The sequence below is a fragment of the Hipposideros armiger genome, unplaced genomic scaffold (genome assembly GCF_001890085.2).
Source record: "Hipposideros armiger isolate ML-2016 unplaced genomic scaffold, ASM189008v1 scaffold_168, whole genome shotgun sequence".
NCBI lineage: Eukaryota > Metazoa > Chordata > Mammalia > Chiroptera > Hipposideridae > Hipposideros > Hipposideros armiger.
Genome location: NW_017731518.1, coordinates 2,707,756 through 2,720,512, shown reverse-complemented (window position 1 = coordinate 2,720,512; position 12,757 = coordinate 2,707,756). Strand labels below are relative to the sequence as shown.

The 12,757-nt window shown below is 35.2% G+C and overlaps 1 protein-coding gene across 1 annotated transcript in view; it reads left to right on the top strand.

Moving 5' to 3' along the window:
- The window catches only part of MYBPC1 (myosin binding protein C1), an 81,813-nt gene that overhangs the window by 44,899 nt on the left and 24,157 nt on the right, over positions 1–12,757 (top strand). The window contains exons 13-21 of the mRNA XM_019651864.1: positions 325–416; positions 582–687; positions 1,656–1,822; positions 3,311–3,473; positions 4,430–4,536; positions 4,868–5,001; positions 10,018–10,177; positions 11,257–11,361; positions 12,131–12,319. Coding sequence (XP_019507409.1) covers positions 325–416; positions 582–687; positions 1,656–1,822; positions 3,311–3,473; positions 4,430–4,536; positions 4,868–5,001; positions 10,018–10,177; positions 11,257–11,361; positions 12,131–12,319 — 1,223 coding nt within the window. The remainder of the gene's footprint in view (positions 1–324; positions 417–581; positions 688–1,655; positions 1,823–3,310; positions 3,474–4,429; positions 4,537–4,867; positions 5,002–10,017; positions 10,178–11,256; positions 11,362–12,130; positions 12,320–12,757) is intronic.

Here is a 12,757-nt window from a genome sequence, read left to right as displayed (position 1 = left end):
ACTTCATACGCTCAGCTGATCACAGATAGATCTCTCCTGAAACTAGCTTTATAAGTAAAAGGGCATCAGTGCTTGGCACTGAGAGCTCTGAAGACTAGCATTTACTAAGACATTGTGAAAAGAGCTAGAGGGTGCCAGCGAAGCCAGGGGCCACTTCTGTTCTTTGTGAGGCCCTCTGATGGAGACAACCCTGCAATCTCTGTCATCCATCTAGAACCAGAATCAAAGAATTTTAGTATTATAGGTTCTCCTTCATCAGGAATGCCTACCACCTGATATCTTATTTGCCAAAAGGATGTTTGATATGTTTTGTCTGCTCTCTAGAACAATAATTTATTTGATTAACTCTCTTCAGAGTTATGAGAAAATTGGGAAAACTTACCCAGCATTGCCAGCTATACATTTTGCCAAGAAAAGTAAAAAACAAAAACCAAAAACAAAACCTCACCTACTATCTACCACCATCTAACTGTAGCTCGTGGTATGATTCTTACTATTGATTTTTCATCTATAAACAGATACAGGGTCATAGGTGGGTTTTGGACATTTAATGATTCTGATTCTCTCTTTTTTCACACTAGAGCCGCCAATTATGGTGACCAAACAATTGGAAGATACAAATGCTTACTGTGGGGAGAAAGTGGAATTAGAATGTGAGGTATCTGAAGATGACGCCAATGTAAAATGGTAAATAACTTTCTTGAGGTCTGTTCATTTTTAATAGACACACAAAAAAGGTACCTTCATGGTTTGGAGAACAGGTAATTGCTTTTACAGACATGAAAAGAACCTCAATCTCATTTGTGTTAGTAGAAATGGTAACTAAAACTACACTAAGATAATGGGGTGTTTTTTTGTTTGTTATTTTGCTTTTTACCTATGAAACTGAAAGAAAGATCCGTAAATCTATATTGGTAAGGATGTAGGGAAGCAGGCACTTACTAATAAATGGATGGCTCAAGTTGGCCTAGGTCTGTTTAAATCCAAAGCCCAGGGATGCTCTTCACCTCTGTACCATGCTTCTCACTATGCCGTACTGGCAACTTACATGGAAAAAGTTTCCTTTTTTTCCCACTTTATTCCTAGTCACTTTATTGTGAGTCCCTCAGAAAAAAATTTTAGACTAAGAATCACCAATTACCTTTAAAAATAAAAGGCAAAAATTTTTGGTCAGATAGGAAGTGTTTTCTCAAGTTCTCTGTGAGTCACCTCAAAATTAAAAGACTGGAAGATTCAGAATCCTAAAATTAAATGCTTTGTTGAGAAGTATAGCAAATGACATAACAGTAATCTTTAGTAATTGGTACAGAGTATATTTTTTATTCTAATCTAGAATCATAGCTATCTTTGAAATGTATTCAAATGTTATTCTCACCAGTATACATCAAAAGCCAAAACATAAGTAATATCTACTCTTAGCATCATCATCTAATTGACCTTAAGTGGAAAGAGGGGGCTTATGTTCTTTTAATGTAATTTTTTAGACAACATTTGTTATAATATTAATCCATTGATAGATTGATTTATACATTCTTTAATTCAACAAATAGTGCCAGACACCCTGCAAGACACTGGGATATAGGAAAAGCAAGACCAATAAAGTTCATCTCCTGAAGAGTCTTTTACAAAATTTTTTTTAATCTGTTTTAACCCAGGTTTAAGAATGGTGAGGAGATCATCCCTGGTCCAAAATCAAGATACAAAGTTAAAGTTGAGGGCAAAAAACACATTTTGATCATAGAAGGAGCAACCAAGGCCGATAGTGCAGAATACTCTGTAATGACAACAGGAGGACAATCATGTGCTAAGCTTAGTGTTGACTGTAAGTAAGACTTCCATGTCTTCCATGTTGGCTTACTAATCGTGTTGCATTTGTTAACTCAGTTTTATGAAAGTTTCGATCTATTTGATTTCTACTTGTGACAATTTTAACTATGTAAAATTAAATTCCAGCCTAGCTGAGGGTCTATGTCATATCATTCAGGGTCTCTGAGAAAAGAACTGACTACTCAGTTTGACAATAGAGCACCAGTATTAGGAAGGAAGTATTCAAATAACCTGCTGACCAAGTTAACCAAATGGTTGAGAGATATTTGATTCCCAAACCATATAAATAGATGATAAATACTTAGATATTACATCAAATCTTCATAATGTTTTGCTTAGCCCATAGGTGAACTTGCTATCTATACATTAAATAAACACACAACACTCTGCAATTACATTTGGGGTGAAAAGTTACTCAAATTCATGGGCCTCAATTGAGAACACTGTAAGAGCTAATTTGCTAATCTGCTTCAGAGGCATGAGAGAATTAATGTACCTCCCCCAGTGCCCACTATTAGTAGTCAGTTCTCAATGGCAGAAATGTCTTTTCCAGCTAGCCATGAAAATTAAAATAGCAAATCTCATAAGAAGATTGGTAATATACACAGAGCAGAAATCCTGCTTTCTTTTTTAGACCAGTTGCAATTCATATGATCACAGAATTATTCAGAAGTAATTTCAATACACTCCTTATGCTTTATGGAATGATAGCCATTTTACTTTAATATCAAAAAAAGTTTACAACCATAGGCATATCCTTATCTGATATTTGTATCCATTTAAAGCAATTACAGTCAGTTCTGCTATAATGCAACATATGCGTTTCTAAAAATCACTGTGCTAATACAAAGTCATGCAATAAAAACCATAGGGCTAGTGGGGAAAGTGGGGTTATAGGCACAACACTCAGAATTTTTGTCTGCGACACATTAAAAAAGAAATCAAAACAATAAGAACCTAACAAAAAACAGCACAGTTTATAAATATTAAATGGTTAATAAATACTGCAATGAATATGGCATTTAACCTTGAAAAAGACCTGAAATTTGCTTATGGAAGTGATATCGGAAGTTTTGCAGCTTGTGTGCTCTTGTGGAGTGGTGGACAGAGGTTGTTAGAAATTGGATGGGTAGTGGTTATCTCAGTTGTCCATGGGTTTGACTCATAATCACATGGGTGAACTGAGGTAGGTGGTGGATGTTTGAAGTATGTTTGTGTGTTTTGTGCAGCTCTGCTTGGCTCCGTTTAGCTGGGTACAGTTTTCTGGATTCACTTAGTGATTCTCATGAATGAAATCATGCATCATCATGCATGAAATTTGTGTTACGCTCCAACTGTTCCCTAAAATATCAATTGCATTGGAACACAGTCTCATTTTCCAAACAAGCATTAATAGCAAAGCTGACTGTACCTTTTTGAAATGACACCCTGTCGGCCTGTCTGAATTGGGTTGGGCACTTACAACCATCTATTATTTCTGTAGTGAGGCCTCTGAAGATATTGACACCTCTGACTGATCAGACTGTAAAAGTTGGAAAAGAAATCTGCTTGAAGTGTGAAATCTCTGAAAACATATCAGGAAAATGGACTAAAAATGGGCTACCCGTTCAGGAGAGTGACCGCCTCAAGGTTGTGCACAAAGGAAGGTAAGCAAGCTAGGTGATCCATTAATGAAGGCTGGGCCCCATCTCTGCTTTTTCTACTTCCTAAATTACATACCTGGCAAGGATGTGTGAAAAGCAGTCATAGGGAGAGGATCTAGCTCTAGTTCTTTGCTTTCAAATCGTGAGAGCATGTGATTTCTCTGTTGTACATCATGTCTTACCTGTGATCCTGGGATGTGCACCTCACAGTAGGTTGCTTTGTCAACTCAAAACCCACTGACTCATTCTTTCCATCTAAATATGAGGTTAGAGGAAAGATACTGAATTCTAGTTGAGAAACTGGTCATATTGGATTAATTCTCCCTAATCAATAAGTGTCATATGACCTTTCCACAAATTTTTTTTTTTTTAGGGAACATAACATCCTAGAATCCAATAAAGGTTTAAGGCAGGGGTTCTTAAACTTGGATCCCTAGATTCTGAGAAGATCATGGATGAACTTCAGGGACCCTCATAAATGCTCTGAAATTGTAAGCAAATTTTGTGTGTACAAAAATATTTGCTCTTCTCCAGAGAGAGGACCCATGGTGTCCATCAGATATTTACTGGTTCATGACCCCAATAAAGTTAAGAAGTATTGTTCTTAGGTTTGGCATATAAAGCTAAACTCAAGGTTATTCTTAGTAATTTCTTGAATCTTAAAGTATGCATTAGTGACATGTTATCTTTTAGCCTTTTTAAAGCTATGAGATAAAGAATAAGAGACTCTTGCATAATAAGCAGGCCATATTTTTAGAGATAATTCCATATAGTCCGAAGTAAATATTTAATATGGATCAATATATAGAATAATTAAGGCTTCCCATTATTTTCTTTCTCTCTCTCCAGGCTGCACTAAACAAGTTAATCACATAAAGGCCAGGTTTCTCCTCAGATTGGGTCATATAAAATTTAAATCTTTGCAAAGTGTTAGAAATATGTTTTTCTCGTTTCCTTAGAATCCACAAATTAGTGATAGACAGTGCTCTCATTGAAGATGAAGGTGATTATGTATTTGCACCAGATGCCTACTCTATTACTTTGCCTGCCAAAGTTCATGTTATTGGTGAGTAGATAAAAAAAATCTTTGCAGAGTTGTGTTCTTGTTTTGTTTTTGTTTTTGTTTTTTTGCTTACCGTAACATATTTAAAACTATAGGATGTTTAAGGAAAAAATACATGAATTGGTATTAATTACTAATCATAATTATTGATTCTTTAGAAGTCACAATGAAGTAATTTTGTACAGTGCCAGGCACCATCAACATTAACTCCTCTTACATTTTCTTTGGCCAGGTAAAATATTGGCTACTACCAGTGTTTAGCACTAGCCAAGTACTAGCCCAGATATTCATGGAAAAGACTGTCTGATAACAAAGACCATGTTTAATATTCCAGATCCTCCTAAAATCAACCTTGATGGTCTTGATGCTGACAATACAGTGACAGTAATTGCAGGAAACAAGCTTCGTCTTGAGATTCCCATCAGTGGAGAACCACCTCCTAAAGTCATTTGGAGCCGAGCAGACAAGGTTTGTTCTACACATACACACACACACACACACACACTGCTCACCCTACTCCCTGCCATTAGTCAGATAAAAGAAGATGGCAAATAAATGTACAGGGGTACAGCAAAGATATAATTCCTTTGATAAAGAAAGATCATTGATTTCTAGGCAACTATAATAATCATTTGTTTACTCTTCATATTTCTGACTACCTACTATGTGACCAGGCATGTTTTTATGTGCAGTGAACAAGATTCCATCTTTCATGAGTGTCAGGGAATGGGGTAGAAGAGAAACAGACAATGAAATATTAAATAAATAGATGGACAAAATTATTTTGTATAGTAATAAGTGCTATGAAGATTTTAAAAATAGGCTAATATGATTATCAAGTGATTGTATGGTAAATGACAACAGCCTTTCTGAATGACAGTAAGGAGCCCATTATAGAAAATCAAAAGAAAGATATTTCCAGGTGAAGTCGATGCAAATGCAAAGGACAAGGGGAGAAAAGTAGCTTGATGTGTTGGAGAAATAGAAGGAAAGCCAGTATGGATGGGGCAGAGTGAGGAAGAGAAAAATAAAGTTGGAGTGGTAGAATTGTGCCAGCTCAAGTGTGACTCAATGGCTTCCTATATAAAATGTTTTACAGGCAGCAGAACTGTTCCATATGAAACTATAATTATGGGTACATGTCGTTATAGACTTGTCAAAACCCATAGAATGTACAACACCAAGAGTGAACACTAATGTAAACTATGAACTTTGAGTGATAATAACGTGCCAGTGTAGGTTCATCAGTTGTAACAAATGTGCTGCTCTAATGGGGGATGTTAACACTGAGAGAGGTTGTGCATATATAGGGACAGGGGTTATGTGAGAACTCTCTGTACTTTTTGTTCAGTTTTGCAGTGAACCTAAATTACTCTAAAATAATTTACTCATCATCATCGTCATCATCATCATCATCATCATCATCATCATCATCATCAAAGAGTTGGAGAGTGTTTCCTCCTTTTCTATTTTCTGGAGGAAAAAAATATCACTGAGCTATGGGACAACTTCAAGCAGTCAAATATAAGTGCAATTGGAGTCCCCAAAGAGAGGGACAGAAAAATATTTAAAGAAATAATGGCCAACATTTTTCTAAATTTGATAAAAACTACAAAACACAGATACAAGAAACTCAATAAAAACCAAGCACAAGGAGCATTAAGAAAATGACACCAAGACCCATTGGAATCAAATTGTTCTATAGCTGTGATTAGGAAAAAAAACCTTAAAAGTAGATAGAGAAAAAAAATCACATCTAATACACAGGAACAAAGGCCAGAATGACATCAGATATCCCTGGAGCAAGGCAAGTGAGAATACAGTGGAGTAACATCTTTAAATAAAAAAACTGTCAATCTTGAATTGTGTACTCAGTAAAAATACTTTTCAGAAATAAAGGCAAAATAAAATTATTTTCAGATACATAAAAGCTGAATGAAATCATCACCAGCAGAACTGCACTACAAGGAATGCTAAAAGAAATCTATAAGTTAGAAGGAAACTGATAGCAGATGAAAACATTTTCACAAAAGAACAAAGAGCATCAGAGATGGTAACTACATAGATAAATATATGTGGTTTTTTTATTATCTAAATCTCTTAGAAAGATAATTGACTTGAAAATAATAACAATGCTCCTTGTGTCTTATAAGATAGTGTAAGTAAAATTTATGAGAATAAAAACATAACGACAAGAGGAGAGAAATGGAAGTAAGGATTGGGAAGGGTGAAATGGAAGTATTCTATTGTAAATTTATTTTGTTGTATGTGAAGTATTATAATATCACATGAAGACAGACTGTGAAAAGTTAAGGATGTATAATATAAACTTTAAAAGAATCACGAAAATTTAAAACAATGATTTATAGCTACTAAGCCAACAGAGGACATAAAATACAATCACAAAAAAATATTTAATCTAAAAGAAGGCAGAAAAAGAAGCACAAAGAACAGATGGAACAAGTAGAAAACAAACAGCAAGATACAGAATTACAAGGAGAAATATTATAAATTAGAGATGTCAGTACTCTTCTCTCAATAGTTCATAAAATAAGAAAACAACTATTAGGGATATAGGAGATACTAAGAATATTATCAACCATCTTGATGTAATTAACATTTATAGAACACTCCATTGGACAAAGCAGAATGGACATTATTTTAATATGCATATGGAAAAAAATATGCATATGGGAAATTTACCAAGATAGACCATAAAAAAGTCTCAATAAATGTTAAAGAATTTAAGTCATGCAAGGTATGGTCTCTGACCACAATGAAAGTAATTAAAAGGTAACAACAGAGAGATACCTGGAAAATTCTCAAATATTTGAAAACTAAGTAACATTTTTCTAAACAACTCATGGATTAAAGAAGTAATCACAAGGGAAATTAGAAATTATTCATGAACCACTACATATCAGAATTTGTGAAATGCCACTAAATCAGTACTGAATAGCCTTCTATCTATTAAAGAAATAGACTTTGTAGTTAAAAATTTTTCACAAAGAAAATCTCAGGTTTAGATGGCTTTATTGTAGAGTTCTACTAAATATTTAAGAAAGAAATAATACCAGTTCTACACAAACTCTCTTCTAGAAAATTTGAGTATTTCCCAACTCACTAGCGTTTATCCCAGAAATGCAAAGTTTGGTTTAACATTTGAAAATCAATTAATATAACTTACCATATTAAATAACTAGGGGGAAGATTGTGACCATATCAATAGATACAAAAACATTTGACAAAATCTAACATCCATTTCTAATATCTCTCAGCAAAGTAGGAAGTGAAAGGAACTTCCTCAACATGATAGCAGACATCATTGACAATTCTACAACTATCATCGTACTTAATGTTGAAACGTTGAATGCTTTCCCCCTAAAATCAGGAACGAAAGAGAGAAGATGCCCACTCACCACTCTCTTCACCATTGTTCTAGCCAGGGCAATCAGGCAAGAAAAATAAATAAAAGACATCCATATTGAAAAGAAAAAGTAGACCTATATTTATTTATACATGACAATCGTAGATGCAGAAAATCCACTGTAACCTACAAAAAAATCTATTAGAACAAATGGTCATAGTAACCTTATTTATAATATCCAAAAGCTGAATATAATGCAAATGTCCATCAATAGGTGAATGTATAAATAAATTGTAGGATATTCACACAATGGATTACTACGCAGCAATAAAAAAGAATAAATTACTGATACATACAACAATATGGATGAATCTCAAAGTAATTATGCTAAGTGAAAGAGGGTATACCAAAAAAAAAGAGTATCTTTAAAAAAAACTGACAATACCAAATAATGGCAAGGATATGAAACAATTAAACTCGTATACATCACTGGTGAGAATAAAAAATGGTATATCCACTTTGGAAGAGTTTAGTAGTTTTTTTATAAAGTTATATTTACCATACAACTCTACAATACTATTCCTATGTATTTACCCAACAGAAACGAAGACATATGTCCACACAAAACCCTGTACATGAATGTTTATAGCAGCTTTATTTATAATTGTTAAAACATGGAAACAACCCAAAAATCCAGTTGTACAAACATACAGGTTGTACATACATACACCAACTGTGTATACACTATACAATGGCCTGCTCTCAACAGTAAAGAAGAATGCACTAGTAATACATGCTGCAACGTGGATGAGTCTAAAGAGCGTCATGCTAAGTGAAAGAAGACAGGTTTTAAAAGTTACACACTGTTTGATTCCATGTATATGGCATTCTGAAAAAGGGAAAACTGTAGGCACAGATAACAGACCCTTGGTTCCCAGGGATCAGAGTGGGTGACTGACTGCCAAGGAGCCCGAGGACACTGTTGGAGGTGATGGAAATACTCTGTATCTTGATGGTGGTGGTGGTTGCACAGTCACATAAACTTGTCAAAATTCATAGAACTGTACATCTAAAAAGTGTGACTTTTACTCTATGTAAAGTATCACCCAACAAACAAAATAAAATAGAGAAAGCTGGAGAGGATAATGTAGCACCACCTTAAATAAATATTTTTCTTTTCCCATTAAAAAGAGCAGAACATATTTTATAATCTTAAGATTAGAATTTCGCTAATATGATGAAATTTTGTTCTATTATAAGACAGAACTATGAAAACTATTTCGGTTATTCTTACTGTTGTCAAAATCTTGGTATTGGGGATTTATGATTTCCAATCCAAAGACAAAGGAGTAGAGAGTTAACAATAGTGGCAAATTGCCCAGGGTACCTAAAATTACCTTGACCTTCTCTGTTTTGCGTCTTTGCATAGCTGTTCATTGTCATATAAAAGATATGACCTGAAAATCAATAAAATGTAATGCTGCTTTAAATTTCTGGTTTAAGAAAAAAAAGAAGCAAAGGAGAAGAAGGGGGAGGAGGGGGAGGAGACAAAGAAGAAAATAAAGGAAAGAAAATATAATAGAAGCCTCAACCTCACTGTCTTTGCTTTGGGAGTTAGATGTTCACTCTTTCGTGTGCTATTGGAAGGGGGAAAAAAATCAGTACTTAACAACTTGTATGGAAAATTGGCATTGCAGCCTTCTTCAAACCTTTTCAATATTTTTAAAATTTCAAGACATCTAAGGAAATGAAAAAAATCATTATTTAGTTCCTGAAATGAATTGAAGTATTTCTCATTTCATATACAGAGACTCCTCTCCTAGAATGACACTGCACTCATATTTTTAGTCCTCCAACGTCCTCTTTGGTGAGTTAATGGTTAGTGGGCTTTAGTGTCAAATCCCAGTTCCACCACTTCTTGGCCATGTGGCCATGGGCCACAGTTTTCTGATGTGTAAATGGGATAATAATACCTTTGTGCTTAGAGCGGATGGAGGATTAAACTAAGAACATTCATTTTAGGCATTCATACCATGTCCAGCTTAAGTTTCAAGGCACTCTGGAATAGTCCTGGTTGTTGTCTAGGTCATAACACATTTCATTTCTTTCCTCCTTAGGCTATTATGGAGGGCAATAGCCGGATAAGAGCAGAATCTTACCCTGACAGCAGCAGTCTGATCATTGATGCAGCTGAAAGAGATGATTCTGGGGTTTACAACATAAATCTGAAAAATGAAGCTGGAGAAGCACATGCAAGCATCAGGATTAAAGTTGTGGGTAAGTCCTCTGGATCACAAAACTTCTAGAATCAAGTCGACGTGTCTAGATCCAGAGTAGGCTTTGTCGTCTTGGTTCTCTCAACTTTTCTGAGTAGCCAACAAAGAGAAACATAGTATATAGCTATATTTTACAAATCACTATCTTTCTTTTTCTACCTTTGCCACTTCTTTTCTTTTCTTTTCTTGTTTCTCACCTCCTCCTTTCTTCCCATCCTTTCCTTCCCTTCCCTTCCCTTTCCCTTTTTTGTTGAATGGAGGACACATTGCATGAGTGATAACTGAGGCAGCCATTTTAGGTTGCTGGTTGTTCATTCTCCACAGTCATATTCCCTTTCAGTGTCTTCCAAAGTTACTGAAACACAGTTGCTAAATCACTTCCCATATCGCAATCATTGTAGAGAAGTACGATGTGTCTTAGTCATTAGATGACCATCTAAGTGAATTTTTCCGAAGCCTAAAACCAAGTGAAATGAATCTAGCAGACTATTGAGCCAAGGTTTCATGATCTGTTCATCTCATTTTAGTTTTCCCTTAAATATATTTCTAGTTGACCAAAAACTAAGGTCACTTTATCAGGCACTGAACTATATTTACAAAACACGGTAACTTGCCATTTTTGACTTGGATTTTTACTAGTCAATATCTTTAGTCTTCCAACTGATATAAAATGTATAATAGTCCTTGATTCAATTCTACTGGAAGTTTACTTTGTAGTTAGAAAACGAAACAAAACAAAAACATATCCAACATTTAGGCAATAATTTCTTAGTTACTGTTTTCAAGGTAAAGAACAAGAGTCTTGGGTTTAATGTGGGGCTTGTTCTCTAATGTTGTGATGCTAGTTTAAAGGATTTTTATTTTTATTTGGCTTACCTTCTCTTATCTCATATGAAGCATGACTTTTTTGCCCAAATTAGTTACTAAGTGCATCTCAGTAACACTGCTTCTCTGATTATCACCAAAAACCCCATACTTTCCAATTAACATTTTTCTTCATACACACACTCTCTCTCTCTCTCTCTCTCTCTCTCTCTCTCTCTCTCTCTCATATTTCATTCTATTTTTTGTTTGCTACAGACATCCCTGATCCTCCAGTGGCACCGAGTGTGACAGATGTGGGAGATGACTGGTGTATCATGAACTGGGAGCCTCCTGTCTATGATGGAGGGTCCCCAATCTTAGGTACCTGCATGGTGGTCAGTCTGTGGAACTCCCACTGGAGTTGGTGTCCTCATTATGCACATTAGTACAGAATACATTAAAAATAGGGCATTTAGAAGAAAAACTATTACACTGTATCTTTAAATATTCCATTCAAAGTGAAGTATTTTGGGATGTTGTATAAGTACTTGAGGTTTTAATAGCTCTGATAAATATTGTCTAATTGCCTGTTCTCTTTTTTGGTTGACATTTATATTCAGTATATAAGTTTGGAATACCATGAGTCTAACTTTAACCTATTCAGTAAACTAGTCAGTAAATGTCTAGCTCCATAAAATTATGCCTATGGAGGAATTTCTTTTATAGTTAAATACTTAGAAGAATTTGCTTCCCCTATGAAACAAGAACTGTTTTCTACTTACTAATAATGAAACTCACAACACTGGTTATTTTCCCTTTTATATATGCATTGCTGGAATTCAGAGCCAAATCTATTGCTCAACTATACCAATTACATAAGCTGGTATAACCTACATATCTTTGAGCTATTTTTCTCTTTTCTTCTTAGTACAATTTTAATTTTTTGTACTCCTGTTACTTTTATCTATCTCCTCTGATGTTAATATTTGTATCCCCTATAATTTCTCTCAAACAACTGATGGAATAAAGTGGGTTAAAAATACATACATACATGGCTCTTTCAGAAAATTTTAAGGACTTCTAATATCTGACAAAGTTTCATTTTGGAGACAAGATAAAAATCTGAGTTCCTATTTTGTGTCACCTGCAGGATATTTTATTGAGAGGAAAAAGAAACAAAGCTCCAGGTGGATGAGGCTAAATTTTGATCTCTGCAAAGAAACAACTTTTGAGCCCAAAAAAATGATTGAAGGCGTGGCCTACGAGGTCCGCATCTTTGCGGTCAATGCTATCGGCATCTCCAAGCCCAGTATGCCCTCCAAGCCTTTTGTTCCTTTGGGTGAGTCAAGACAGATGTGTCTTTGTCATGGGAATCATTGCCCCAGATTGTGACTGCTTCCTTCTGACCTATAACTGGCGCAGACCTGGAGGCTTCTTGAATAGTTGGTGAACAGCAGGTTGGAGGTGGTTCCGAGCAATTTTCAGTCTAAGAAATTAAAAAACACCTTTGGTAGAGTTGAATGTCTTCATGATGTAGGCTCTGGAATTCATTCCCAGAATTCCAGTGACAGCTGTGGGTGGCTCTGGTTTCCGTTCGTCTCTGAAGACATGTTGCTGAACCCAGTGACACATGACTACTCTCCATTTGTCCTTCTGAAGGCATAACCCAGCACCTTGGTGTCATTGCTCTAACTAAAACAAATTGAGATCCATTCAACAAAGCACACTTGGAAACTAGGCTTTGCTTTACAGGCATACCTTAAATGTTATCTATTGA